We start from the raw sequence: 27,772 nt of genomic DNA on the forward strand, positions 1-27,772 counted from the left end.
TCCTGAGACAGGGAGGTGACGTTCCTCGGGGACAGGGACCACAACTGCTGTGTTTCCAAGTGTATACACCTCTAGCACCCAGCATCATGCCTGAGGCCAGGCAAATGCTTAAATATTTGCCACAGAAAGAAAGGAAGGAAAGGGAGGGAGGGAGGAAGGAAGGAAGGAGAGGAGGGACCCTCCACTTCTGTTTCCATCCCTCTGTCTCGTCTCTTTTCTGTCCGGCTCTCTCACTGCTCTCTGTCCTCACCTCTAAAGTTCTAAAATCTCTTCCTCTGACAATCTCGCAATCTGAAGATGTTTCGGGGTTTTCCTCCCCATCTCGGACCGAAGGCAGCCTTGCCCTCGCCCCCACCCCGGGCGTCCCTCCAAGAACCGCTGCTCTCCAACCTCTGGACGTCACGAGTCTAGAGTGGTCGCGCCAGATGTCCCCCCGCAGGGGGTCCTTAGTCTTGGCGCCCGGATGGGGGTAGGGGTGGAGAGGTCGCGCGCTGCCGGTGCCCGCCAAGGCCCGGGAGCGGCTGGCGGCGGGGCGAGGAGGCGGAGAGAGGAGAAAAGAGGAGGAGGGCGAGCGGGGGGTGGGGTGCGGTGGGGCGGAGAGGGCCGGGCCTGAGCGCGCCCCCCTCCCAGCACAGCCAGCGCCCTCCCAGCCCAGCAGGCCACATCTGGCGGCTGCCCCCTCCCTTGTTTCCGCTGCATCCAGACTTCCTCCGGCGGTGGCTGGAGGCTGCGCATCTGGGGCTTTAAACATACAAAGGGACTGCCGGGGCCGGCGGGAACGGGCGGCGGCGCGGGGCTGGGGCGCGGGGGCCGGACCATGCGCCGCTGAGCCGGGCGAAGCCCAGGCCACCGAGTCGAGCGGCCCCTCGGAGCGCAGCGCCGCGCGGCGGAGCAGGCGCCAGCCAGGCGGCGACGCGGCCACCCGCACCGAGCCAGCGACCCCCGGGCGACGCGCGGGGCCCGGGAGCGCGATGACCGAGGCGCGAGGGGCCCGGGGCGCACTCGCCGGCCCGCTGCGGGCGCTCTGCGTCCTGGGCTGCCTGTTGGGCCGCGCCGCCGCCGCGCCGTCGCCCATCATCAAGTTCCCTGGAGATGTGGCCCCCAAAACGGACAAAGAGCTGGCCGTGGTGAGTCGCTGCGCTGGCCTCCAGGAGTCAAGTTCAGAGAAACTTCGGAGGCCGAGGATTGGGGGGGCGGGGGGGGGTTCTCCGGGTCTCCGGAAAAGCCACCCCCGCGGTGGGCACACGGCTTGGGGAGGAGCTTCAGGAAACAACTTGGGGGGTCTTTGGCTAGCTGAAGGAGGGAATCTCTTTTGCAAACCGTGGGGAATCCTCGGTAATTGGAGAAGGCCTTTGATAAACAACTTGGCAACTTTTAGGACACAGCAGCGGTGGGGGGGGGGGCGAGAAACCAGCGGGGGTAGGGCAGGGAATGCTCTGGCAAACAGCTGGAAGGGACCCCTTTTGTAAATAGCAGGGGCATTGTGTAGTATCTGGGGGATTTGGCAAGGGGGCAGCTTTGTAAACAACTTTTGGACACATCTGGGGGGCTGGCTAACAGGCCCCTGGCGAGAGTCGGAGACCTTTGGCCAAGGGCCTAAAAGGGGTCTCTTCTGAAAATGGAGGATCTTTCGAAACCTCTGTAGGACTTCGGGAAGAGGGTCCATTGGCACACAATTTGGGTTAACTTTTGCACACATGTGGAGAGGAATTCAGGGTAAAGCAGAGCTTGGCCAACGTCGAGGAACCTTTGGCATACATCTGGAGCGAGGCCTTGGAGGGGACCTTTTGGCAGATATTTGGGGCAGGAGGGAAGCAGAGAGCGCATCGTTTTCACCTGGCGCAATGGACAAGTTGGTCAGGAAGGTCAAGGGTTGCACCTCGGAAAGTTTCCTCGAACTTCTCCAGAGAGGGCTGAGGACCCGAGGAGAGATCTGGCCGCCCGGGCGCAGGGAGGGGCGGCGCGGGAGGGCCCGGGCGCGTGGGGCGGGGGCGGACTGAGCCTTGAGCGCCAGGAGCCCCGGCCCGGAGAACCGCCAGGCAGCCCTCCCTCCTGGCGGGGCTCCGAGCTGTGGCTCAGACGTTGTTTTGCCAGCGCGCTCACTCACTCGCTTGCCTGGCTGGAAGGGCTCCCTGACCGACCGCGGCAGCGTTACACGTTACACAAGGGGCCTGGGGGCACCCGAGGGGAGAGCCCCTGGGGCTGAGGACCCCTCCGGATGTTCCTTCCCGCCATCCAGACATCTGCTCCTTTATTGCTTCACCTACCCCAGAAATCTCATTCTCCTTCATCCTGGTCCCCATCCTGCCCAGGACAGGACTTTGGTCCCCTCTGGTCACCCTAGGTGCCCCTTCTCAGGATGTGATAACACCACTCCCTTTTCCTACATATAGGCCTCTGTCCCAGCTGGGTAAGTGTGGGTTGGGAGACCTTATATTTTTAGGGGGCTACTTTTTTTACAAGGGTCTGGAGCTGGCCAGCATGTTGACGTGGCTATTGGTTGGGGGTGAAGGTGAGCTTTGTAGCACTGACAAAGCTACCTGGGTCCCCACACCTCCTACAGCACCTGGAAGTCCGTGTTGCCCAGAGGCAATGCAGTAGGAGGCCTGAGAAGCCTCCTCTAGACTTAGACCGGTTGGGTTCACATCAGAGAGACTCTAACAACTGACCTGCTTAGGCAAGTGACTTAAGTTCTCAATCTCACCTGCTTCCGCAGACAAAATAATAGTGATGCTTGTCTCAGGGCTAAGGGGGAAGTAATCCTAGACACCTTGAAGGGTTCCTGGCACACGGTAAACATTCAATAAGGGATAACCTTTGTTATCATTCTCATTATCACTATTATTATACCCTCTATTTCCCGTTCCTAACTGCTCCCCAAACAAGGTTAGGGCCCCCGTAATAAGGTCTCCCGGCTGTCTTTATAACACAGATCACATATTTAATATTGCACCCACTATGGTCTATCAGCCTCCCCACACTGGGATCTGAACCCTGGAGACTAGAAACATCCGTCGTGTTCACCAGTTTATCCCCAATAATACTGGCACAGGGCTGGGCACATGGCAGCCGTCAAAAAAACATTTGGTGAGGAGACAAATGAGCTGGTCGGTCCCTGCGACTCCCCAGGGGTCTGTTTGGTTTAGGCCTCGGTTAGGGCAGAGCTGGCTGCTCAGATCTGGAAAGACAAGATGATTTTCTTTTTTGGAAATGACAGATCTAGGATTTGTACCCAGGTCTGTCTGCGACTGGAATCCGTGCACATAAGCCATGAAACTCCTTATAAGAAAAGCGAGAAAAACAATTTCTATGTCATCAGCCGTTAGGTGAATTAAAAGAGATGACAGAGGAGAAGAAGAGGGGCAGAGAGTTAGAGTTCCGAGTGTGGACCCAGGAGCCGGATTGCTTGGATCCGAATCTAGCTCCTCTGTTCATGAGCTGTGGGATCTTAGGCAAGTTTCTTAACCTCTCTGAGCTTTAGTTTCTTCATCTGGATGATGGGGATGGTAACAATAACCATATAGGGCATATGGTAAGCACTCAACACGTGTTGCAAGCCATGCTTTACAGCTTTGATGTGACTCAACCAGTGGGTCACAGAGCTGATTGGGGAACCCGGGATTCTACCCAGTGCTGTTGGATTCCCTGACTACTTTGGTCAGTATTGTGCCATCCTGACGTGGCTGCTTGCCTCCGGGTGTTCCTGTCTTCCAGCAATATCTGAACACCTTCTACGGCTGCCCCAAGGAGAGCTGTAACCTGTTCGTGCTCAAGGACACGCTAAAGAAGATGCAGAAGTTCTTTGGGCTGCCCCAGACGGGTGACCTTGACCAGAGCACGATTGAGACCATGCGGAAGCCTCGCTGTGGCAACCCTGATGTGGCCAACTACAACTTCTTCCCCCGCAAGCCCAAGTGGGACAAGAACCAGATCACATACAGGTGCCAAGGCAGGGCCCCTGGGCCGTGGGGACAGTGGGTCTCCGGGCCTTGCTTCTCCCTTCTTGGGGACCCAGGGGGTATCCAGCGAGGGGCCTGGAATTCTTAGGAAATAGAGTCGGATGGACCACAGCTTGAATCCCACACTTACTAATAGCCTTGGGGCATCAGCCAACTTAGTTTCTAGTGCTCTGAGCCTTGGCTTTCCAGTCTACAAAATGGGGCTAAAACACAACCTTCCTAGTAGGTTGTTGGGAACTAAGCTTGGTCATAAATAAAGGGGATTTCACAACGTCCAGCCTACGGTAAGAGCGTAGTGAATGCTAGTCGTTCGTCACATTATATGCACTGTTATTACGATAATACGCTATTATTATTAAGTGGGGTGGCTGGAGCAGGTAGAGGGAATTTGATGATTGGTTGCTAATTGAGTTTTATATGATATTAAAGAGTTGTTATAACTGATTGTGAACTGGGCTGCGAGCGCTGCTCTGTCTGGCTCATGCTGGATTCCAAGGGGGAGATCTCTGCCTTGTGCCCCTTAACGCGTTATTCATGCCTCCTCGCCCGCCAGCCAGAGGTGAGGAATGAGGCTTCTGAGCCAGGGCATGGAGGCATGGGCTGGGCTAGGGCTCCACAGAACCCCAAGGCATTCTGGGTGGGCTGTTCTCCCAGCAGGCTCTGCTCAACACGCACACACATATACCTGCCCGTGCATCCAGGCTCATACACGCTCGTATGTGCGTGCAGAAGTCTATGCACCCCTCACCTGCTTAAGCACACACTCGCACACCTGTACTCATGCGTGCACATCCACACACGTTCAGGCGTGGTCACACACACAATTGCATATACACACTTGCACCTATATGTCCCTGCTCGTGTGCATATGCACACTCACATTCCTTGGTACACACAGGCACACTCACACGTGTTTCTATCTCCTCCAGGATCATTGGCTACACGCCTGATCTGGACCCTGAGACAGTGGATGATGCCTTTGCTCGTGCCTTCCAAGTCTGGAGTGATGTAACCCCGCTAAGGTTTTCTCGTATCCATGATGGAGAGGCGGACATCATGATCAACTTTGGCCGCTGGGGTAGGCAGAAGAGGGGTCAGCAGGGGGCCAGGGTGGAGACCAGGGGGGCAGTCTGGCCATTAGAGGGGCACCGGAGTCCTGAGCATAGGTTAGACAGGAGAGTAGAAGATGTAGACACTGGAGAGCCACGCTGATGTGGGGGCAGGTGACATGACAGGGGGGTGTGCCCTGAAAGCAAGTGGTCTACCTGCACTGCCCAACATGGTGGCCACTGGGTACATAGGGCCGTTTAAATTTAAATAAAACCTAAAATTCAGTTTCTCTGCCACACTGGCAACATTTCAGGTGCTTAGTGGCCACGGGACACTAGTGGCTACTGAACTGAACAGCACAAAGAATATCCCCATCATCACAGAAAGTTCTACTGGCTAATGCTGGGGGGACACTGAGCAACTCCAGATGTGAGGGTGGCTCAGAAACAACGGAGCAGTGTAGACGCCAGAGTAAGCGGGATAGAACCTGGGATCAAGGACACCGTGTGGGTTGGCCTTGTGAACACTGGCGGTAGTGGAGACGTGCAGGGAGGGAGCGTGGACATTGTGAGCGGCGTTGTGACGTGGGTGAAGGCACCGGTGCAGGCAGCAGTGTTGACGTGTGGGTGGATGGTGCGGACCTGGGGGGCAAAGTAGGCATGAGGGCTAATGTTGTGGATCTTGGTGATGGTGTGACCTGAGGGTAAGCGCTAGGGCCAAAATGGCAGGGAACGTGGGGTAGGTGATGTAGACAATGGTGTAGAGGTGGGGACAGTGAGTGAGCGGTGAGGACGCCGGTGTGGCATGTTAGTCTGTGTGTAGGTGTAACGTCGTTAGTGAAGGTCGGTGGTAGAGATACTGGGGGCCATATGGACTTGAGGGGTACCGAAGACCGTGGGATGGTGACGATCAAGTTAGGAGCCCTCTGCGGAGATGCCGTGTTCCCGGTGCCGGATAACCGTACCGGGACAGGGAAGGGGACAGACGTGAGGGCCGCTGTAGGACCGTGGGCTGGGCGTGGCTGGGTGTGGCCGGGGCAGCTAGAAGCTGAGACCCACTGTGTTGCAGAGCATGGAGATGGATACCCCTTTGATGGCAAGGACGGGCTCCTGGCTCACGCCTTTGCCCCGGGCCCTGGCGTCGGGGGAGACTCCCACTTTGACGACGATGAGCTGTGGACCCTGGGAGAAGGGCAAGGTGAGAAAGTGAACATCCGCACGCCCGGGTCTCCTCCCCAGTCCTCCGCGAGCCTCGCCGTCCCTAGCAACCAGGACCGTGGCTTCCTTGGCCGCCGTGCGCACCTCCATCTGCTCCGATGGGACCGGAGAGACGGCAGGGGGAGGGAGGTCACGTAGCCCGGTGAGTCAGAGTCCCGGTCTCCAAAGAAGGGCCCGGAGAGGCTCACACTCCATCCACCCCCTGCTGCCCTCAGTGGTCCGCGTGAAGTACGGGAACGCCGACGGGGAGTACTGCAAGTTCCCCTTCCTGTTCAACGGCAAGGAATACACCAGCTGCACGGACACGGGCCGCAGCGACGGCTTCCTCTGGTGCTCCACCACCTACAACTTTGAAAAGGATGGCAAATATGGCTTCTGCCCCCACGAAGGTGAGCGTCCACCTGGCCCCGGGGTTTCCACCTCAGCCTCCACCTTCCCAGGCTCCCCACTACCCCCTGCGCTCCCCACCCCCCAGGCCGGACGCGGCCAGTGTGCCCCACTTCATTCGTTCATTCAGGCCCTACCAGCCTCATCTGAGCCACTGCTGTGTCCTTCTCATCGGCACATTTACCTACGTAATACTTGCAGGAAATCAGTTGTTTTGTTTTGCCCTTAGCAGAAATACTTGCGAAATCACAGGTTTGACGTGCTGGTTATTTTTTTTTTTTTCTAATGTGCATGAGAATGAATTTAGAATTACTAAGATGCCCAGTGGTCCTCTGGCCAGAACTGGGGATTCAGGGACACGAGGAGAGGCTGGGGGGGGGTGGGGTGGATCGGAAGCCTAGCAGTGGGATTCAGAGGCGAGACTCAGACACCGAGGCCGGTACCCAGTCTGGCTTGGGGACACCAGCCCTGGGAATTTCAGCCATCGTTTCCGGTTCTGATGCTGACTCTTCCAGTGTGTGTGTGTGTGTGCGCGCGCGCGCGTGCGTGTGCACACCTGCGTGCACACGTCTGGGTGTGGGACTGTTCCATGTGCCTCTCGGGGTCTCTGTCTCCCCTTTCTTGTGTCTGCATCTCTGTGTCTCGGCAAAGGCATTAGGCTTGACTCAGTATCTTTGTGTTTTTGCTGATGCTTGTGACAAAACGTTTAGATATTTTGAAGCCATATAGAGCAAGGAGTTTCCTTAAGGGGTAAGGGTATTGACATAACACACCCAATCCTTTTTTAATAGATCCTTCACGATGACACACACTTCATAACCAGAAATCACAAAAACAGTGCGTATACATCTCAAAGCTCACGTGATAGTTTGTATTAAGTAAGAGTTCGAGTCATTGACCATTAATAAGTCAAATTTTTAAACAAAGATATTTTATGTCTCTGGCATTTCCCAGTAGGGATTCGAGCAGAGATAACCTTGCCATGTGTCAGTCCCTGTGATTAGAAGAGAATGCCTTGATCATGGAAGTGGAAACAGCTGTAATTCATAAGTTTGGTTTCTCCCTGCATCGGACATTAGCCATTTACTTGGTGTTTAGCCAGATTCAAGTACATACAACATGCACGTGTTCGGTCTTGGGATAGAGGTTCTGGTTACTCAGACCCTCCTGACTGCTGAGTCAATGATTGCTTTTCTTCATCCTTGTTGGGGGCAGGATCTGAAAGGGGATGGGGGCTTCCTGGGTGGTAGAAATGCAGCTGTTGGGAGACCAGAGACAGAGGCTGGCCTCCCTCAAGGTTAACACGTTGCCTTTCCCTCCCTGAGGCCACCGAGGCATCTGGCTTCAGTTTTGGCTCTTCCCTTGGTCTCCTTGTTTCATTGCGGGGAGAAGGTCTCTTGGTTGGGGAGAGGGGAGTAGTGAGGATATGGGACCCTGATCCTGTGGTCCCTGGCCCCCATTTTGGCCATGGTGGAGTTAACGAGGGCTGATGAGGTCACCTCTGGCGCCGTTGTGCACAGATGGTCCTTGTTACGCACTTGTGGTTTTGCTAGTTGGCAATTTCAGAGATACACCATTTTGTAGCTTTGGGGGTGGATGAAGGCATGGGGGAGCAGGGGGAAAACCCAAGACAGACAAGCCCGGACTCTGACTCCCACTCTCCCCAAATTCTCCAGGCATAACCTCTGTCTTGGGGAGGTCAGAGTGGGAGCTTGGAGTGCATATTAGAAGGTGTCTGGAGACGCCACCTCTCTTCCATTCTCCCCCTCCTGTCCTCCTCTCTCTCCTACAGAGACCACAGGAGGGCCGTCCAGGAAAGTGCCTGGGGTTGAAAGGGAGGTGAAGCTTTCTCTGTGTGTGTGTGTGTGTGTGTGTGTGTGTGTGTGTGTGTGTGGCAAAGGGTGTGAGCAAGAGAGAGATGACCATGAGCAGTTCCAGAACCAGCCTTCTCAGAACCTCAGTTTTCCTTTCTCTCGAATGCAAAGATTTGTGGTCCTGCCGACCACCATGGATGATATTTTTAGCAATCTGCATGGCTTGGGCACAGACCAGGCAGAGTGGACAGTCACCTTGGGGTTGGGTCAGGGGCAGGGCTCTGGAGGCCCCATGCTGTGTGCCAGGTTTTAACCATTTCATTGGTGGGAGGAGGGGTGGCCCATAAGGTCCCAGGGGAGGGATCGAGGTGGCTGGGGAGGCAGGAGTACCCTCCAGGGGACCAGAGGAGCAGCAGCTCAGCTACCAGCATAGACGGGTTTTAACATCTTAACAATGCTGTATCTTCGCTGGTGTGAATTGGCAGGTTGGCCCCCAGCCAGCCCTGCGCCCACGCAGGTGCTGAGCTCATTCCCGGTTGGGCGGTGGGTGGCCTCTCACATTCACACTCTCTCCGTCTCTCCCTCACCCCCAGCCCTGTTCACCATGGGTGGCAATGCTGACGGACAGCCCTGCAAGTTCCCATTCCGCTTCCAGGGAACATCCTACGACAGCTGCACCACCGAGGGCCGCACCGACGGCTACCGCTGGTGCGGGACCACGGAAGACTACGACCGAGACAAGAAGTATGGCTTCTGCCCCGAGACCGGTGGGTGTCTCCACCTCTGATGGAAAAGTCTGTCCTCTGGTAGAAAAGCTACCAGAGCCCCCTCCCCCTGTCCGGGACAACTCATCAGAGTCCTTAGCAGCTGGTACAGCGTGAGCACCAAAATCCGGACAGATGCTGATCAGAACAATAGCCAGTTCAGCCGAAATGGTGATCCCTAATGTCAGGCCAGCTCAGGACCCTCTGTGAATGGCGCACCCACTCTCAGCTTCCTTGTAATCGTTTCTCTCTCTCTCTCTCTCTCTCTCATCTTGAAGTATGTCTTCCCTGCCTTTCTTTGCTCTAGTTTGTGTCTCTGTCTTTTGGCTTCTGTTTTTCAGTAAGGACTCCCTCCCTCCCTCCCTCCCTCTCTTCCTCCCTCCCTTCCTTCCTGATTTTCACTGAGCACCTGCCTTCTGCAGGAGACACAGGTAGGTCTTCCACAGGAGCCCGCGTGATGGAGCTCACTGTCTAAGTATGCTGGCCCCGTTGGCTGTGCCCAGCACCCTTTGCCTCTGGTCCCCTCCAGCCCCATCCACGGGAGGCTAATAAAGCTCTGGAATCTGGCTGCGTGGGTTTGACGCTTCCAGCAGTATCTGCTCAGGCAAGTTTCTTAATTTCTCCGAGCTCCAGTTTCCCATCCACGAAATGGGGGTGACTTACAGTCCCTCCTGCACAGGGTTATAGAGATGTGCTTGCTCCAGTGCCCAGGGCTGAAGCGGGTGCTCCATAAGCGTGATTTGTTAATGTCCACATCGTGTGGTTCCCTGGTGGTGGCCTCAGATGCCTTGCTGCCCCCTGACCCATGTCCCTCGCCCCACAGCCATGTCCACTGTTGGCGGGAACTCAGAAGGTGCCCCCTGTGTCTTCCCCTTCACCTTCTTGGGCAGCAAGCATGAGAGCTGTACCAGCGCGGGCCGCAGCGATGGCAAGATGTGGTGTGCGACCACAGCCAACTATGACGATGACCGCAAGTGGGGCTTCTGCCCCGACCAAGGTACGGCGCTCCGCCCGTTGGGCAGAAACACCAGATGCTGCCCCGCCCCTGCGCTGGAAACCTTCCTGGGCCCCCACCCACCTCTGGCATAGACATCACCCCCAGACACCCACCTGTGCTGGCAGACACACTGCTTTGGCTGAGGCCCCGCCCATCCGTGGAGATGGCGCTCTTCTCCTCCGCCTTGACCGCCCCACCAGGCGGGGCTGTGGCTCTGCAAAACATCCCAGTGCCGAGCGCAGGGTAACCCTGTTCCAGAGAATGATTCCCCTGCAAGGCATTCCCCTCCAGTGAGGAGCTGACCGCAAGGAGCTGGGTGGGCAGGAAAAGAGAGGAAAAACAGGAGGAGCGTCATCTGTTCTCCAACACCACCCTCTAGGTAGCACAAGAGAGTCCCCAGAGCCCTCCGTGTCCCATTGGCACCCTCTTTTGCCAAGTTGTGAATGGGCGGGGGGACCTTGACAGTGCTGCCCCCCAGGGCTCACAGGCTGGGGCAAGAGCATGACCAGGAGATAGGCCATGACCTTACTATGTGGTCAGTGCAGTGAGCAAGGTGTTTGGGGGCACTATGCCCACTCTAGTCTGCAGGGCCCAGTGGATTGGGCTTAAAGCTCCCTGATGGCACCAGATGGCCGGTGAGAGGTCTGGTCCGGGGCTGGCCAGAATTAGATCAGCCTCTTTTTATGTTACTTTTCTTCCTTTTTACTCACAATGGGGTGGTATTTGGGTAACGGCTAACCGACAGAGACTGGCCGAAAGACGTTTTCTTAACCCCTGCCAATGCCACTCTAGGACGTATCCTGATACTACCTGCCCTGCTCCAGCTTCTACATAAAGGTGGGATTCTCCATCTGCTGGAATGGCTTAAGACCCCAGAGCTGTTGTGGCACACTTGCGTTCCCTAGGACGGTCATAACAAAGTGCCACAAACTGGGAGTCCTAAAGCAACAGAAATGTATTCTCTACAAGTCTAAAATCAAGGCATTGGTACGGCCACTTTCCCTCTGAAGGCTGCATGGCCCCAGTCTCTGCCTCCGTTTTTACGTGGCCTTCTATGTATCTTCTCCTCTTATAAGGACACGGGTCACACTGGATTAAGGGCCCACCCTGCTCCAGTGTGACCTCCTTTTAACTTACATCTTAATTTATCTGCAAAGATGCTATTTCCATATAAGGTCACAGTCACGGGAGCTCCGTCTTAGGAACTGAACCTATCCTTTGGGGGGACCCCCCCTCATCCTACAGCCTGCCCTCTGTCTGTGGCTTAGCCTGGGCAATCACTCCAAGTGGGCATGGTTGCCATTACTTCCCCTGGGGCAGGAAGGGTGAGCCCAGTCTCTTTCCTCTTCGGAGACCCTATAGTGCAAGTTTTTTTTTTTTTTTTTTATCAAATGGGACCCCAAGTAGAGGATTTGCAGCTGCTATTTGTTCTTTATAGCACACAGCAGCCGCCCCCCCATGGGAAGGGACAAAGGGACTTTGGCTGACCCGACTTGGAAGCAATGGGCATAGTTTCTCAGTCCCAGAGTATTCGGGAGAAGGAAAAATCAATATGTGCCATTTGCAAGGCTCTTGGCCCTACCATGGGGATGTCCTCAGAACCCTCATCCTCCCTTGTCTCTCTCCCCTTGTCTCTCTGCCCCCCTCCCCTCCTGCGGCCCTTAGGGTACAGCTTGTTCCTGGTTGCAGCCCATGAGTTTGGCCATGCAATGGGGCTGGAGCACTCTCAGGACCCTGGGGCCCTGATGGCACCCATTTATACCTACACCAAGAACTTCCGCCTGTCCCACGACGACATCAAGGGCATTCAAGAGCTCTACGGTAACCCTCCGTGTGGGGCTTCGGGATGGGGGTCTGGGGAGGTCACGCAGCCCAGGATGGAGGCCAGGGCTTGGGGACCAGCAAGGTCCCGTCTCTCCAGGACCGCAGGAGACCAAAGGCAGGAGACAGGAGCGCTGATCTGTTCTGGGGGTATCAGAGCAGCCCTCCAAGGGGACCCCTGGATAGTTCCTTTCCTTTCCAAATAGCACCAGTATTCATGCCCCTCTTGGCTCCCCAGAGCCACTCTGTGAGGTCGGCAGGGGAGACACTGGCTCTCCATTTTCTAGGTGAGTAAACTGAGGCCTGAGGAAGGTAACCCTTTTGGCCCAGGGTCACCAGGAAAGCAACCAAGTTAGGTTTAGAATCCAGGAGAGGGAGCTAAATACAGAGCCGAATGTCCCAGCGTATGGAAGATCCTGATGAGACCGGGAGGGGACCCAAGGTGTTTGGTTTTCATACCCGATTCTTTTATCTTGATGTGTAATAGGCGTAATTCAACCAGAGCTTGAAAACAGTGATTTATTTATTAATGCTTACGATGAGGCTAGAGTAGGTCCAGTAAGAAAAAAAAAAAAAAAAAAGGTATCAAATGGTTCCGGTGCCCAGACCAAGTCAAAGGGAGAGATGCCAAGTTCAAGTGCATCTGCCCCTCACCCACAGCAAGAGATGGAGCAGGTCTTTACCTCCTTGGACTCACTTTTGTCTTCTCTAAACTGTGACGGGTTGCCACGAGGAACAAAGGGATGAATGCTTGAGAAGGTTCCACACCCCCGATGCTGGACGCACTGGTGGCCGCTGTTGGCCTTGACTCTCTTTTGGGCTTAAGAACCCGAGCTCTGGGTTTGAATCCTTGGGAAGGTCGCTCCACCTTTCTGGGCCTCAGTTTCCCCATCTGTAAAATGGCAGTAATAACGGTGCCTCCTTGCCAGGGCCATGGTGAGGACTGGTTCGGGCGATGTCAGTGAATAGCATTTGTTAAGTACCAACCAGCTGGTTGGGACCCTGGTCTCTCTTCACTGATCTGCCACGTCCAACATCATCTCTGTGTCTTGCCCGGCCTCACTCCAAGGCCAGAATACTATTTCTTCTGACCCTTAGCAGGTTGGGTGGGCAGCCTTGGGGGCTCAGCCTGGTGGGGAGAGCCCCTGGAGCTGGCGAGAGTCTGAGGTCACGTCCTCCTCCAGGGGCCTCCCCTGACATTGACACTGGCACCGGCCCCACCCCAACTCTCGGCCCCGTCACTCCTGAGATCTGCAAACAGGACATTGTTTTTGATGGCATCTCTCAGATCCGGGGGGAGATCTTCTTCTTCAAGGACAGGTGAGTACAGGAGCTTGCTTCTCATCCTTGCCCTCTGCCCATGTCCCGTTACCCCGGTGCCCCCAACCTTTGCTTCACAGAATGGCCCGTACAGACGGCTTGTCCTATGTATTGGACAGCCTCCAGATGTCAGTGGCTTACCGCAATGGGCATTTCTATTACTCTTTCCCTAGTCTATGGGTCTGCCAGGTGTCTTGGCTTTGGGCTGCGGTTTGGGTTCGGGTATCTTCTGCGTATCACTCACTCTCCTGGGATTAGCAGCTGCTCGTGGCAGATGACAAACACAAGAGGCCAAATCAAACCACACAAACGTATTTAAAGCCTCCACTCACATCATGTCTGAGAATGTTCCATTGACTGAAGCAAATCACATGGCCAGGCCCAACACCCACTATAGACGGTGGTACTGAGAGGTCACATGGCAAATGCACATGGATGTGTAATTCTGAAATAGAGGTGGAGGGAAGAATTGGAAACAGTAATCCAGGCTCCCACAGGCTTTCTCCTGGAATGGCCTTGACCTCAAATAGCCAAATCATTCTTTCTATGGGGATCAAGTAACCGCAGGGGAGAGGTGGTATCCTTTATGCTGTAGATAAAGGCCTCCACTCAATCGATCAAGAGCTGAGATTCACCCAGCTGCCCTAGCCCTCCTGGAGAATGGCAGACAGTATCTAGGACTGCATTAAAAGATATTTGCATCGTCCATCTGTACATACACATATTCATACACCCATCCATCATTCATCTATCTGTCCATCATCTATCCATCCATCATCCTTTATCTATTACCAGTCATCATCCATCCATCGTCCATCCATTCATCAGTCTGTCGACCCATCCATGCATCCATCCATCCATTCATCAGTCTGTCGACCCATCCATGCATCCATCCATCCATAGAGTGTGGTAGGTGACAGAATGAGCTTTGGAGCCAGATTCCCTGGGTTGGAATCTTGGACCTGCTCCTAACGGTTGCATGATTATAGGCAATTTAATTATGTATATGTGGTATGAAGTCCAGAGGTAGGGCTGCCTCCAGGGGCAGGACTCAATGATATCTTTGTCCACAGCCATCCTCCGCGTTGATTTCATCTCAAGGCTGGGTCCCTCATGGTCACACAATGGCTACCAGTGGCAGCAGGCTTCCTTGCCCACATCCGGCAGGAGAGAGAGAGAGAGAGAGAAGTCCCCAGATAGGAAATACAAGTCTATCCAACCTTGTTAGGCTCACATGAATCATATAGCAACTACTGAACCAATAATAATTGCCAGGAAATGCTAAGCTCTGATAAGCTTAGACCAGTGGTTCTCAAAGGTTGGCACATATCAGGATCATCTGGAAGGCTTGTTAGAACAGATTGCCGGGCCCCAAGCCCAGGGAATCTGGCCCACAGGTCTCGAGTGGGACCCAATAATTTGTTTCCCAGTCTCCAGATGATGCTCATACTGTTGGTCTGGGGAGCACACTTTGAGACCTTGGCTTAAGCTAATCGGAATGGAGTTTGGGTCCACCGGTGGGCAAACTTGGATCATGAATACCGGAGTTGTGTGAGGAAGGATGGAAGGGGAAGAAGTGGGTAATGGGTTGGTACACCACCAAGAGTGCCTGCAATCTTGTGACATTATGAAGATTTCGTTTTATAAGGCACACGACGTGCTTGGCACTTAGTAGGTCCTCCAGAAGTAATAGTTCTCACTCTTGCCAAGGTGCACGAGTCCATTGCCTTTCAATTCAAGACATTCTGTGAATACCATAAGCCCCTGCCTCAATTGGCTTCTGATCTAATAAAAGATATTTGAAGACGTTTTTAAATAAAAGATATTTAAAAACGACAACAACAACAATCAAACTACTATTCCAGGCACCCAGTGTTGATGATTTTGAGAGACTCAGAGGGACAAGAATATGGTATGGACAGAGGTAGTTAGGGAGGGCTTCCTGGAGGAGCAGGCAAGACAGGGAGCAAAAAAGTGGCTTCTCTGCCCTGGCATCTTGCAGAGGGGGCTCTGCCCATTCTCCAGTCTTTCCAACCTTCCTTTTGCTCTTGGCTCCTTCTCCAAGGGCGTCATCGCTGGGAAGTTTTTGAGTGGGCTTGGGGAGCTAATATTACATGTGGTAATAGCTGCAGAGTGACCCAAGGTGTGGTTTTCTGTGTTCCCTGCCCCAATTCCAGGTTCATTTGGCGAACAGTGACACCACGTAGCAAGCCCATGGGGCCCCTGCTGGTGGCCACATTCTGGCCTGAGCTCCCGGAAAAGATTGATGCTGTATACGAGGCCCCACAGGAGGAGAAGGCTGTGTTCTTTGCAGGTGTGTGGGAAGGGGCCTGCCTCGCCCCCGGCTCCACGGGGGTCTGCACCGTGGTTCCTGTGCACCTGTGGGTGCTCCCTCTCTTTAATGGATCCGTTCTCTCAACCATGACTTCCAAAAGCATGGGATTCATCTGGGAGATTGGCTCGGACACCCAGCATCAAATAGCATTAGCCCACGTGTGAACATTTCATTACCTTGTAATTTTCAATCCTTCTGATCCGTTTTCTAGAAGGAAAATTACAGTTCGGTGCTGGTGCCTCCAACGCTTTCCTGAAGCTAGAGCCTTTGACTGTTTTGAGTTAGAATTTTTTAAAAGGTGATTTCATTTTTACCATTCAAAACTTAGTTCAAGAAAATAAATGTATTTTCTACGGATTTCAGGATGAATTCCCTGAAAGCCAAATAGTAAGCAAACAATAGTAGAAAAAGTCTCTGTAAGTGGTTAAGAATCATCAAGGTAGCATCACACGGCTGACATTGGGGAAACCCTGCTCCTTCGACATTCATTTGAACCTACAGCGTGCCAGGGATCCAGCCCGGCCCTCACGGAGCTCACAAGCTAGCGGGGTGGCGGGGGGTGCAGGGAGAGAAAAGCGGGCTGTCAGGAGGAAATGCGGTAAGGCTATGATCATAGGGGAGGGAGGACTGATAGGAAACTGCCCTGGTCCGAGGGGTGGGCACAGGGACTGCCTCCTGGAGGAGCTGAAGTCTTAGCAGCACAAAGGTACAGATTCCGCCAGCCAGCTCCCCGCCTCCTCCGTCCCAGAGTGCTCGTGGGCTGTGATGCAATATTAGGAAAAGGTCTTCATGGTAAGTGTGGCACTTAGCGTGCGTGGCCTGGTGAGGGAGCAAGGCACGCACCCCCCACCCCCAACCTCTTCCACTCACCTCCTCGGCCAGGCAACTTCTATAAGCAATTTGTGAAACCGTATATGTGAGTCTTGATTCTGGGCCCTGAGCCCGAAGTGAGCAGGACCTTGTGTCCCTGATGAGAATGGGCACGGTGGGGTCCCCGGCAGACAGAGGACGGGAGGGACAGGCCCGCCTGAGGGATTTCAGCACCGGTCACCAACGCACGCTTTGCTTCCGCCGCAGGGAATGAATACTGGGTCTACTCAGCCAGCACCCTGGAGCGAGGGTACCCCAAGCCGCTGACCAGCCTGGGGCTGCCCCCTGACGTCCAGCGGGTAGATGCTGCGTTTAACTGGAGCAAGAACAGGAAGACCTACATCTTTGCTGGAGACAAGTTCTGGAGGTAAGGGGGTGGGGCAGAGTAGAAAGGAGAACAGCACAGCCGTCTGTGTGGACGAAGAGAAGACGCTGTGTGGTTTCCTGTTTCCTGGGTCAGAGTCGGAGGTGTGGGGCCACGGGTGCCCCCTCCCTCGCCTCTCCTCTCCCAGAGCTGCAGGCCCTGTGAGAAGTCCCTGAAGGATGAAGCATCCTTGTGCACATTGCTGCTAGGGGTCTGGTCAGAACCTCCTTCCCTCCTCAGAAGTCTTTCGATTGGGCCCATGTCTGTCTGGTGTGGGGCCTCCGATTTGGGAGTGACTCACTGAAGACGAGGGTAATAAAAATAAAGGTAGCAGCTGCTACTAACGACACTGGATGCCAGACATTATTCCAAGGGGCTTTATGAGCTAAGTATTGTTATTATTCCCATTTTACAGATGAGGAACCGGGGGGTCCGGAGAGGTTAAGTATCTGGTTTAAAGTCACACAGCCATGTCGTGGCAGGTTGGGATTCGAACCTGAGAATTCTGGCTCCTAGAGACCATGCTATTTATTCTTCCCCATTCTCTATAGTACCTGGGAGAGTGGGGTCCTCAGAAATGGGGGCGGTGAAGGCGGGGGAGGCAGAGGGCAAAATACGATGAAGACAGAGATAGGTCCACCAGTTGCCCGCAGAAGCATCCGGATCAGGCCCCACGGGAAGCAGCAGGCACCCTGTGAAATGTCTGCCACGGGGCCAGTGTCTGTGGGTGCAGGCTGGCAGTGGGCCTGTTCAGAAGGAGGTTACTCACCGCTCTAGGTCATCAAAAGGAAAGGGTTCAATTCCAAGAGGCCATGGTCAGGGCCATGGGTCAGGGAGCCCAGTATCCGTGAATGGTCAGTGAAAGGCCACCCGGACTTCCGGAATTTGATGAGAAAGCTTCACATTTCCCAGACAGGGAAGCTGTGGTCCGAAGAAATTAAATACCTTGTCTACATTAGTTAAATGTAAGTGTGTTGGCCACAGAACCAGGATTGTAACTGCCTCTCCTGGCCCCAAACCCCAAGCCCCTCCCACTCTACCCTCCGCGTCATTCAGTCAGTGGAAGGGGTGGTTGGGGCGAGGGGTGGTCGGCACCTTCCTCCTGTGGCTGCTCCCGCATCCGGGCCCTTTGCCGGCCATCCCTGAAACAGTCCTGCTTCCCTCCCAGGCCTCCCTCTTCTCCCCCTTCCCTGCCCTTCCCACCCGCCCTGCCCCCAGCTGCCCTGCATTCAGAAGCTGTTTGCCCGTGTCAGGGAGGAAGTCCAGACATATTGCTAAGATACTTAGCAACTTAAGCTGATGGATATCTCAAGCCTCAAGAAAGAACAGTCAGCCAGGAAACCTCGGAGCGGGCTTTCCGCCCGTAGGCTCCCAAACACTCCTCTGCACAAGCACGTACTACAAATAGCATCTCAGCGCGGTAGGCGCCCTGAATCTCTAAATCTTAGAATGCGGACAGTGAGCAGCACAGACAGGCAGAAACGTGAATCTTCGAACCATAAAGCAGCACTTGTGTCTACAAACCATGGTGTTGGAAGGACTTTTGTGCTCCCCCTCCAGGGCCCCCTGTGTATGCGAACATATAGGACAGATGTAGCCACGTGTGAACGCGAGTGTGCCCAAGCACGCATGCGTACGCACACACACGGACACGCGGGCTGTGGCGGCACCTGGCTGGGATTCGGGCAGAGTTATCTGCTTCCCAGTCCCTCTCTGCAAAGAGCCCACCTTCCGAAGCTGGGGTCCAGAATGCACAGGCTGCTCTGGAAGGTCAGTGAAACTGACTTAAAAGCAGCAGAGCTAAAGGCCTTTCTGGAAGCTCTGGACTGGGTTTCCGGAAGACGTAGTCAATGAGCTTAAGACGTTGTTTCTGGAGCCGAGGCTTCAGAGGCCTCAGGGACCTCCCTGCTGGAGAAGGAAGGAGAGCCCCAGAGGACAGAGGACAGGCATCTGCTTCCAGCCTGGCATGCCCTCGTCTGTGCCAGGGCATTCTCAGCCCCTGCTTCTGGAAGCTTCCACCAAGTGCACAAATGTATACTCAGTATCTCCTATGTGCCAGGCACTTAGCTGGGTGCTGGAAGACAGTGGTCAAGAAATAGTCACGCTTTTCCTTGTGGAGTTTACGGTCGAATGAGGGAACTAGATATAAACATGTTTGAAAAGAACAACGATGGCTTCCGTGACAGGCTTATCCCAGGCCTGAGGCTGTGCATTTCACCTTTATTTATCTTTTTAAATGCTCACTTATTTTTGGGAGAAAGAGAGGGAGAGACCAGGGGAGAGACAGAGGATCCAAAGTGGGCTCTCCGTTGACAGCAGAGAGCCCGATGCGGGGCTCGAACTCACAAACCATGAGATCCTGACCTGAGCCGTAGTCGGACACTTAACTAACTGAGCCACCCGGTGCCCCTCACCTTTATTTCTTTTTATTTTTTTTTTTAAAAAAAATTTTTTTTTTCAACGTTTATTTATTTTTGGGACAGAGAGAGACAGAGCATGAACGGGGGAGGGGCAGAGAGAGAGGGAGACACAGAATCGGAAGCAGGCTCCAGGCTCTGAGCCATCAGCCCAGAGCCCGACGCGGGGCTCGAACTCACGGACCGCGAGATCGTGACCTGGCTGAAGTCGGACGCTTAACCGACTGCGCCACCCAGGCACCCCACCTTTATTTCTTTTTAAAGGTAGATCTTATTTTAGCCCCGTTTTCCAGGTGTGGAAACTGAGGCCGAAGTACCTCAAGGGTACCCCTGTGGAAGAGCTGGGACAGAAATGTCTGTGTTCTTAACACCTGCTCTGCACTGCCAGTTTCCACAGCGGTGGGGAGGCATGGAGTGTCACAGAGAAAGAAACCTTTTCAGGCAGTGTAGGCACCTGCAGACAGAGAGGAAGACGAAGAGCTTCGGGCCCCTTCAGAACCAGCACCTTCTGATGCCCTGATGCCTTGTTCTTCCTGGCCGAAAAGAACTTGGAAGCAAATTGGTTCACTTCTCCGAGCCTCGGTTTCCACATCTGGAAAATGGGCTTGCTTCCTGCCCTGCCTACCCTCTGTGGGTAGACTGAGAGAGAAATGAGGGCGAGTTCAAGCATAGGACACAGAGTCGGAGCCGTTACCACTCTGGGAGAATGTAGTGCTGGGGGCGTCAGAGGGGGTGGTGTGGATGAGGTGCTGGGACTTTGGGCTGAAGACTTGGTTTTGGTAGACCAGGTCACGAGGAAGCATATTAGGTTTTGCAAGAAGTCTTATGATGCAACTGGGGTTAAGAGGGGCTTTCCCCACGGTTCCCAGGGTGGTGGGCAGAGGGGGAAGTGGGAATGGTGGTTGGTGTGAGGGATGGAAAGGGAAACCCACAGGGAAAGCTATTGTTGGTGTCTAGGATCGGCTGGTCGGGCTGGCCTCGGGGAAGAGGGTCCGCTCTGAGGCCCCACAGAGGAAAGCTCGGCTGTCCCCAAAATGGCATTTGAGCACAGATCTGTCTAGACAATCAGCTCCACGAGGCAAAACTTTTATCTTGATTGCTGCCGTGTCCACAGGCAGGCAGAGTAGGAGGTCATTAAATATTCAGAGAATAATGAGTAGGTTGAGTGTAAGTAGAAAAGGAGTCAAAGTGGCCCCGGCATTTGAAAAAAAATCTCCAAAAAAGGAAAACGATGGAGGTATCGCTAGCCAGGAAGAAGACTATGCCAACTAATTCTCAAAGTATTTATCTGGATAAAAGGCACGGCCCAGGATAGCTATGTGCCCTGTAAGCTGCATCAGGGACGGAGGGGGCGGGAGGCCCGCCCTGTGACTAACAGGGCTTGGATTCGCGTACCACTCACGGAACCTGGCTGTCCCAGATGAGATCATCTCCCAGGATGCGGAGACCTGGGAGACCTGGGAGATCATCTCCCAGGATGCGGACGGTCACCTCCACCTGGATGGAGCAGCAGTGGTTTGTCAAAGCCTCTCAGTGAAAGAATGTGGAGGCGGGACCCCATCCCTGGACTCTTAGTCCAGTGCTCCCCACACTGCAGCAGGGATCAGAGTGCGTAAAGGAACTAACATTTCCCAAATACTAAACAGCAGACAGGGAGATAGGCATTTTGCATATGTTATTTCATTTCCTACATACGTTAATTAAGATGCTCAATACAACCCCATTTTATAGTTGGTAAAGCGGAGGTTCAGAGAGCACCTTGCAGCTGGGGGGCCAGGCAGGCCTGGGTTGGATTACCACTTGGGAGCTGGGTGCACTTTCTAAGCCTCTGGTCTGTAGAATGAGTATTCCGGTAATAACCGTGTCCTGGGATTCTCACAAAGATTGACAGGAAATATATGGAAAGTGGTTAAGGCACTGCTTACACATTAGCAGTAATCACAAGATTGCTTTTATGGGACTTTTAAAGGTCACATAACTAATGAGTAGTGGGGTTGGGATCCAGACCCAGTCTGGCTCCCTGGCCTTTGACTCCAGCGGGCCGCCTCCCTGCAGGGCTCGGTCTGGTTTTCCAGGCTCAGCCAGGAGCCAGCCGCTGGGCCCTCCCATCCAGGTTGGGGGAGGGCTGGCCTTAAGGGACCCCCCCCCCCCTTCCTCATCTGCTGTTTGCTTGCAGGTACAATGAAGTAAAGAAAAAGATGGACCCTGGCTTCCCCAAGCTCATCGCGGATGCCTGGAACGCCATCCCCGATAACCTGGACGCCGTGGTCGACCTGCAGGGCGGTGGTGAGTGGCCCAGCCCCCTGTCCGCTTTCTAGGACCTGCCTCCCCGCCCCCAGCCCCGGGGCCCAGCTCCTCACAAGCACACACTCCCTCATTGTGCAGAGCAGCCAGCGGAGCCCGGGGAAAACAAACCAGCCCCTTCAGCCCAGGGCTGGGAAGGCATCCAGACCCCTGACCTCTGCTCACTCAGCTGGCTCCAGGCAGTAAGACCCAGAAAGGCCCCTCACAGCTGCAGGGCCTGGAGCCAGGGAAGGGGAGGGCAGGAGGCCTGCTGGAACAAGAAACATGGGCTCTGTGCCCTGGATTCATTCCGGGGTTTGGTCCAGGCCCTTTCAGGTTCCACAGGAGGCCTTGTGACTGCCTCCCATTAGCAGAAGGATGGCTCCATTGGAGACAGGACAGACTTTTGTCCTGCCCTCTTGCTGATGTGGCAAAGTTCTCCCACTCAACTCAATCTGCCCCCGGTCCCTTGCTGAATAAAATACAACCCCGTATCAGCAAGGGATAGAATTTGGAGTTTGAAAACCATATTCTGAGGAGGCTTCTGTGAGGTCTGCAGGGTCCTGGAAATGAGTTCAGTTGGCTTTTTACAGGAGGTTTCAATTAAACTCCACAAAGATTTCTTTGGAGCCCCTATCATATGCTAAGCACATGGCCCTAAGCTCCGGTGGTGAAAGATCTCACATGTCCAAGAAAGAGCAGCACATAATCTAGGGATTAGGTTAAGGATTGTCTTCGAGAGTAAACATCTATTGAACACCTACTGTGTGCCGGCCTTTTGAAAGAAATGAGATCACGTACGTCAGGAATCACACGTTTTTTTTTTCTTTTTTTTTCAAATTTTTTTTTTTTAACGTTTATTTATTTTTGAGACAGAGAGAGACAGAGCATGAACGGGGGAGGGGCAGAGAGAGAGGGAGACACAGAATCAGAAGCAGGCTCCAGGCTCTGAGCCATCAGCCCAGAGCCCGACGCGGGGCTTGAACTCATGGACCGCGAGATCGTGACCTGGCTGAAGTCGGACGCTTAACCGACTGAGCCACCCAGGCGCCCCAGGAATCGCACATTTTAAAGCCGGTAGGGGCCAGGCCAATAGCACGAATGAATGAAGCAGGCAAGGCATACAGTGGGGAAGGGTGAGGTCTGAGGTGAACCAGAAGGCACTGGGCTGATTTACAACCACCTTCTTCTGATGGCTGCTGCAAGAATGGGGGCCCAGTATCGTTCAGATAGTCTAGCTGTTTTAAAAGGGAGCAAGAGGGGCGCCTGGGTGGCTCAGTCGGTTAAGCGGCCGACTTCAGCCCGGGTCACGATCTCACGGTCCGTGAGTTCGAGCCCCGCGTCGGGCTCTGTGCTGACAGCTCAAAGCCTGGAGCCCGTTTCAGATTCTGTGTCTCCCTCTCTCTCTGACCCTCCCCTGCTCATGCTCTGTCTCTCTCTGTCTCAAAAATAAATAAACGTTAAAAAAAAAAAAATTAAAAAAAAAAAAGGGAGCAAGAAATGTGTATTTTCATGTGAAATTTCCAGATGTTTGTACGCTGGCAACTCATTCAGAACAAAACAAAACACAGAATCTGTGTAAGCCAAATAGCCAGCTGTCGGCCTGAAAGGCCTGGGAGCCTCCTCATTTGCCCCCTCTGGGAAGTGCTTAGTTTGTGCCTGTGCTCAGGGGAGCGCGGTTATTTACATTAATAATAGCATGTATTAGCCGATTTAATCCTCGCCCAAAGGTCTAAGAGGTCCGTATCTTCACCCCCATTTTACAGATGAAGAAACAGGGACTCAAGAGAGCTTAGTTCCCCCGCCATTCCCCTTCCTCCGGCCTCAGAGGTTGGGGCGGGGTGGGGTGGGGGGGGTCTTCTCTGGTTTAAAGGCTTCTTCCCTACGGGAGGCTCCCAGGACCCTTCCCTGTGCTATGATGCCCAAGGATGGGGTGGTCACCACCTCCCTTTGTCTCGTCCCAGGTCACAGCTACTTCTTCAAGGGCGCGTATTACCTGAAGTTGGAGAACCAGAGTCTGAAGAGCGTGAAATTTGGAAGCATCAAATCCGACTGGCTGGGCTGCTGAGCCGCCTCTGGCTCCTCCAGGCCCCGCGCGTCCATGTCTTCTGCAAAACCAGGCCCTGAGCGCCAGGGAAGGACCCGGAAGGGCCTGGCAGCCTTCAGCTCTGTAGTTAATCAGCGTTCTCACCCCTACCTGGTAATTTAAGATTCTGAAGGGTGGCTCTGCCCTGTGCCCCAGGAACGGTGCTGCTTGTACCCCTGCCAGGTGCCCTCATCCCCCTTCCATACCCCACCAGCCCTCCAGAGCCACCCCCAAAGAGATGCTTTGATATTCTCAATGCAGCCCTGCCTTGGGCTGCCCTGGTGCTGCCACGCTTCGGGCTCTTTCTCCCTCCACAACTTTCTGTGGCTTACAGCTCCCTCGGAGCCAACAGAGAGAGACTGTCTCAAGAGGGCACTGGTGGCCCGACAGCCCAGCCTGGCACGGGGCAGTGGGACAGGGGCATGGTCACGTGGCCACCCTGCACACCTGGCTTCTCACTGCCGGACGCCTTAGGACCTCTTCTACGTTAGCAGTTTGCTTTGTATGCACTTTGTTCTTTTCTCTCGATCGACTTGATTGTTCCACTTTGAATTTCTTGACCGAAGGACTTCAGGCTGTCTGAAGTCACTCCATGATGCATCTCAGCCCACATAGTGATGGTTCTCTTGTTCACTCTGTTTAGTACGTCCCTGACCCCCATCACTTCCTCCACTGGCTGGAGGAAAACCAAGCCATGGCTCCCGCTCAGCCCTCCCCCACCTTCCTTCAACAGTTCCCCATGGGAAATGTCAACAAGTATGAATAAAGACACCAATGGAGTGGCAGTGTTTGCAGGGTTTTTTTTTTGTTTGTTTTTTGTTTAATCTGCAGAGCCTAGAGAGGGGCTACAGCCCCCGGCAGAAGAAGAAACTTAAAAAGTCTATAAATCTCTGCTCCCTACAGGGCCCGGGTGACATTTGCGGCAAAGGTCAGAGCTGCTAAAATAAAGAGCAGGAGACCCTCCAAGTGGGTGAGCTGGAGTCCCTCTGTCCTGAAGGAAGAGCCTTTGAAATAGCACTGGTTCTGTCACTGTGCTGGCAGGGTCTCATTCAAGGTCCCCTTCCTTTCTGAGGCTCAGTTTACTGCTACTGAACCACAAAAACACCCCTCCATTAATGGAGTGCTTACTATGTGCCGGGCACTTGACATGCAGCGTTTCATTTAACCTTTACAACAGCGTACAGAGGGGGAGGCTAATGATTAGCTCAATTTTTACTGATGAGGAAACAGGCCCAGAGAAAAGCAACTTGCCCAGGGTACCATAGCTATCAGGTAACAACCCAAGTCAAGGCCAAAGATGACCTAGAGAAAGAGCTCTAGCCCCAGCCCAGAATCTCCATCAGCAGCATTACCCTCTACTGCCCCCAAAGCCACCCTAAGTAAACATAACTAAGGGAGAAATAAAGTGGGCCTTCAAAACACAGCTTCTATTAATGTTTAAGCTCTTTATCTCTCCTTCCCACCAAGTTGCCCACCCCTAATCCCCTTCTATATAGGAAGCTTGGAGTTGCTGGGAAACGAATTGCAAGCCTGGGATTATTTTGGAGGCCCTTTCTGGCTCTGACAGACTGGTTGCTTCAGGCCTCTCATGGTGAGGCTGGTGATTGGACAGGACTCTCTAGAGGTGACCTTTGTGGCCTGGGAGTCATCTTTTCTCCTATGGCCTGCCCAATGGCTCAGGTCCTTGAGGGTCCTGAAGAGATAGCCTTTTGTGCAAGTTCCTGGCTAAAGAGACACAAGGGACTGCCAGCCCCTACTTGAAGACCCCCGAGGCTAAGGAAGCTTACATCATGACTATAATACACTATTATTAACATGCTCTGTTACACTGAGAACATTCCGCGGCTCCACAATGTAATACCTAAAAGGGGCCATTTCTTGACTGCTTTCCTATGAACGCTACATGTTTCATTTTGTTTTCATTGTTACTACAACTTTATGGAGTAGAAATTAATTTTTTCCCATTCTTAGATGAGGGTACAAGCTCAGAGGTTAAGTGAGGAGCTGAAGGCCACACATCTATCCGGTAGGGTTGGAAGATTCTGAGATTACGCAGTAGCTAAGTGTGAAGCACCAGCTGTCCCAGGGTCCTGATTCGGATTCTCACCAGGCCCTCCAGGCTGGTGTGAGTCGTTGACCAGTAATTATAAGTTGCCATCTCCAGTATTTGCTTGTCTGCACCCAAGGCTTGACCACCTGGCCTCAGGTCCTGGGAAACTGTCCATCTTCCCCAGCCCCATCACTACTCATATAGTTCCAGAGAGGCCCTTGAACTTCCTCAGGGTAAAATAGAGCCATGACCCAAGTTATTTCCCTTTTGGGGGCCAGGTTCCTCATCAAGCGTGGAAGGCAATAGTTGGCAATCATTGTCTTTTTGTATTAACAGCATTGGGAAAGCTCGATTTTCTTTTGGAGAACCATCTTCCATGTTGGCCCATGTTTTGAGGGGAAGATTCCACTCCAGGTACCAATATCTCTGTTGTCATGACTCTTTCAGCTGTAACTGGCAAACATCCACCTCAAACTGGTTTAAGCAAAACCGAAACATATGCCAGAAATTAAACACATAAAACAAAACCCACCCTGGATATACTAACTCACCTAAATGGTACATCCTAGGGATGGCTGGATTTGGGTTCTGTTTATCTGAGTTCTATTTACCCCATTTTACAGAAGGGGCCAACTGAGGCTCCTGGAGCCAGCGACTTGGCCAACAGGCCCCATAAAAGAGATTGGTACTCCAGGTGGGCGTGACCCTCAAGCAGAGAACCCTGCCTAAACTGTCTCTCATTGGGGTGCCCTGCTCTGAAGGAGAAACTTTCGGGGCGGGGGGGGGGGGGGGGGGCGGAGTTATATGACCAAAGAGGAAGAGCCAGATACCTAAAGGGGTGGGGCCAGCGCTCAGGGGGCGGAGCCAGAGCTGGGGCGTTCAGAGCCAGAGGCGAGGCCGGACGGCCTCTAGGTGACTCGCGCCTGCGCGGTGGCCCCGCAACAGCGCCGCGGCCTGGGACTCCGGTGAAGCTCCCCCTAGGAGGTCTCGACGGGTGCTCGCTCCGGCGTTTCGCGACGGTCGCTGGGTCCGGTCCGACGCCCTGCTGAGCCATGAGCAAGTGCGCGGAGGCGGCGGCGGTGGCGGCCACGGTGCCGGGCGCGGGCATGGGGCAAGCCGGGCTGCGGCCGTCCATGGTGCCCCGCCAGGCGTCCTTCTTCCCGCCGCCGGTGCCCAACCCGTTCGTGCAGCAGACACGGATGGGCGCGGCGAGTCGCCTCCAGGTGAGGGAGCCGGCGGAACAAGGGGCGAGGAGGAGGAACAAGGGGAGAGGCGTGGGTCTGAAGGTGAAGGCAGAGGTAGGTGAGGGGCTTGAAGCCCAGAGGAAGCAGATCGGGGGGGGGGGGGGGGGAGGGGCGTGGATCTGACCGGGGAGGCGGAGCCAGGAGAGAGAGGTGAGGGATGTGGGTCTGAGAGAGGAGGCAGATCCAGGGGAGGGGTGTGGGTCTGAGAGGGGAGGCGGAGCCAGGTGAGAGAGGTGAGGGATGTGGGTCTGAGAGAGGAGGCAGATCCAGGGGAGGGGTGTGGGTCTGAGAGGGGAGGCAGGTCTAGGGGAGGGATGTGGGTCTGAGAGGGGAGGCAGATCCAGCAGAAAGATGTGGGTCTGAGAGAGGAGGCAAATCCAGGGGAGGGATGTGGGTCTGAGAGAGGAGGCAGGTCCAGGGCAAGGATGTGGGTGTGAGAGGGGAGGCAGGTCTAGGGGAGGGATGTGGGTGTGAGAGAGGAGGCAGATCCAGGGGAGGGATGTGGGTGTGAGAGAGGAGGCAGATCCAGGGGAAGGATGTGGGTGTGAGAGGGGAGGCAGGTCTAGGGGAGGGATGTGGGTCTGAGAGAGGAGGCAGATCCAGGGGAGGGATGTGGGTCTGAGAGGAGAGGCAGATCCAGCAGAAAGATGTGGGTCTGAGAGAGGAGGCAGATCCAGGGGAGGGATGTGGGTCTGAGAGAGGAGGCAGGTCCAGGGCAAGGATGTGGGTGTGAGAGGGGAGGCAGGTCTAGGGGAGGGAGGTGGGTCTGAGAGAGGAGGCAGATCCAGGGGAGG

The 27,772-nt window shown here is 54.3% G+C and overlaps 2 protein-coding genes across 3 annotated transcripts in view; both read left to right on the forward strand.

Annotated features, from left to right (window-relative positions):
- Positions 1-641: 641 nt before the first annotated feature.
- Positions 642-24,469, forward strand: MMP2 (matrix metallopeptidase 2). Its single transcript, XM_003998042.4, has 13 exons — positions 642-1,127; positions 3,715-3,941; positions 4,889-5,037; positions 6,078-6,206; positions 6,442-6,615; positions 9,021-9,194; positions 10,015-10,188; positions 11,854-12,009; positions 13,194-13,329; positions 15,507-15,643; positions 16,742-16,901; positions 21,492-21,601; positions 23,563-24,469. Exons 1-13 carry the CDS (start codon positions 972-974, stop codon positions 23,664-23,666), a joined length of 1,986 nt encoding a protein of 661 aa, XP_003998091.2. The 5' UTR covers positions 642-971; the 3' UTR covers positions 23,667-24,469.
- Positions 24,470-26,624: 2,155 nt separating this feature from the next.
- LPCAT2 (lysophosphatidylcholine acyltransferase 2) overlaps positions 26,625-27,772 on the forward strand; it is a 72,291-nt gene continuing 71,143 nt past the window's right edge. For both annotated transcript variants that reach the window (XM_023244935.2, XM_023244936.2), the window contains exon 1: positions 26,625-26,957. In XM_023244935.2, coding sequence (XP_023100703.1) covers positions 26,787-26,957 — 171 coding nt within the window. In that variant the 5' untranslated portion in view covers positions 26,625-26,786. The remainder of the gene's footprint in view (positions 26,958-27,772) is intronic.

The sequence above is a fragment of the Felis catus genome, chromosome E2, assembly GCF_018350175.1.
Source record: "Felis catus isolate Fca126 chromosome E2, F.catus_Fca126_mat1.0, whole genome shotgun sequence".
Classification (NCBI taxonomy): Eukaryota; Metazoa; Chordata; class Mammalia; order Carnivora; family Felidae; genus Felis; species Felis catus.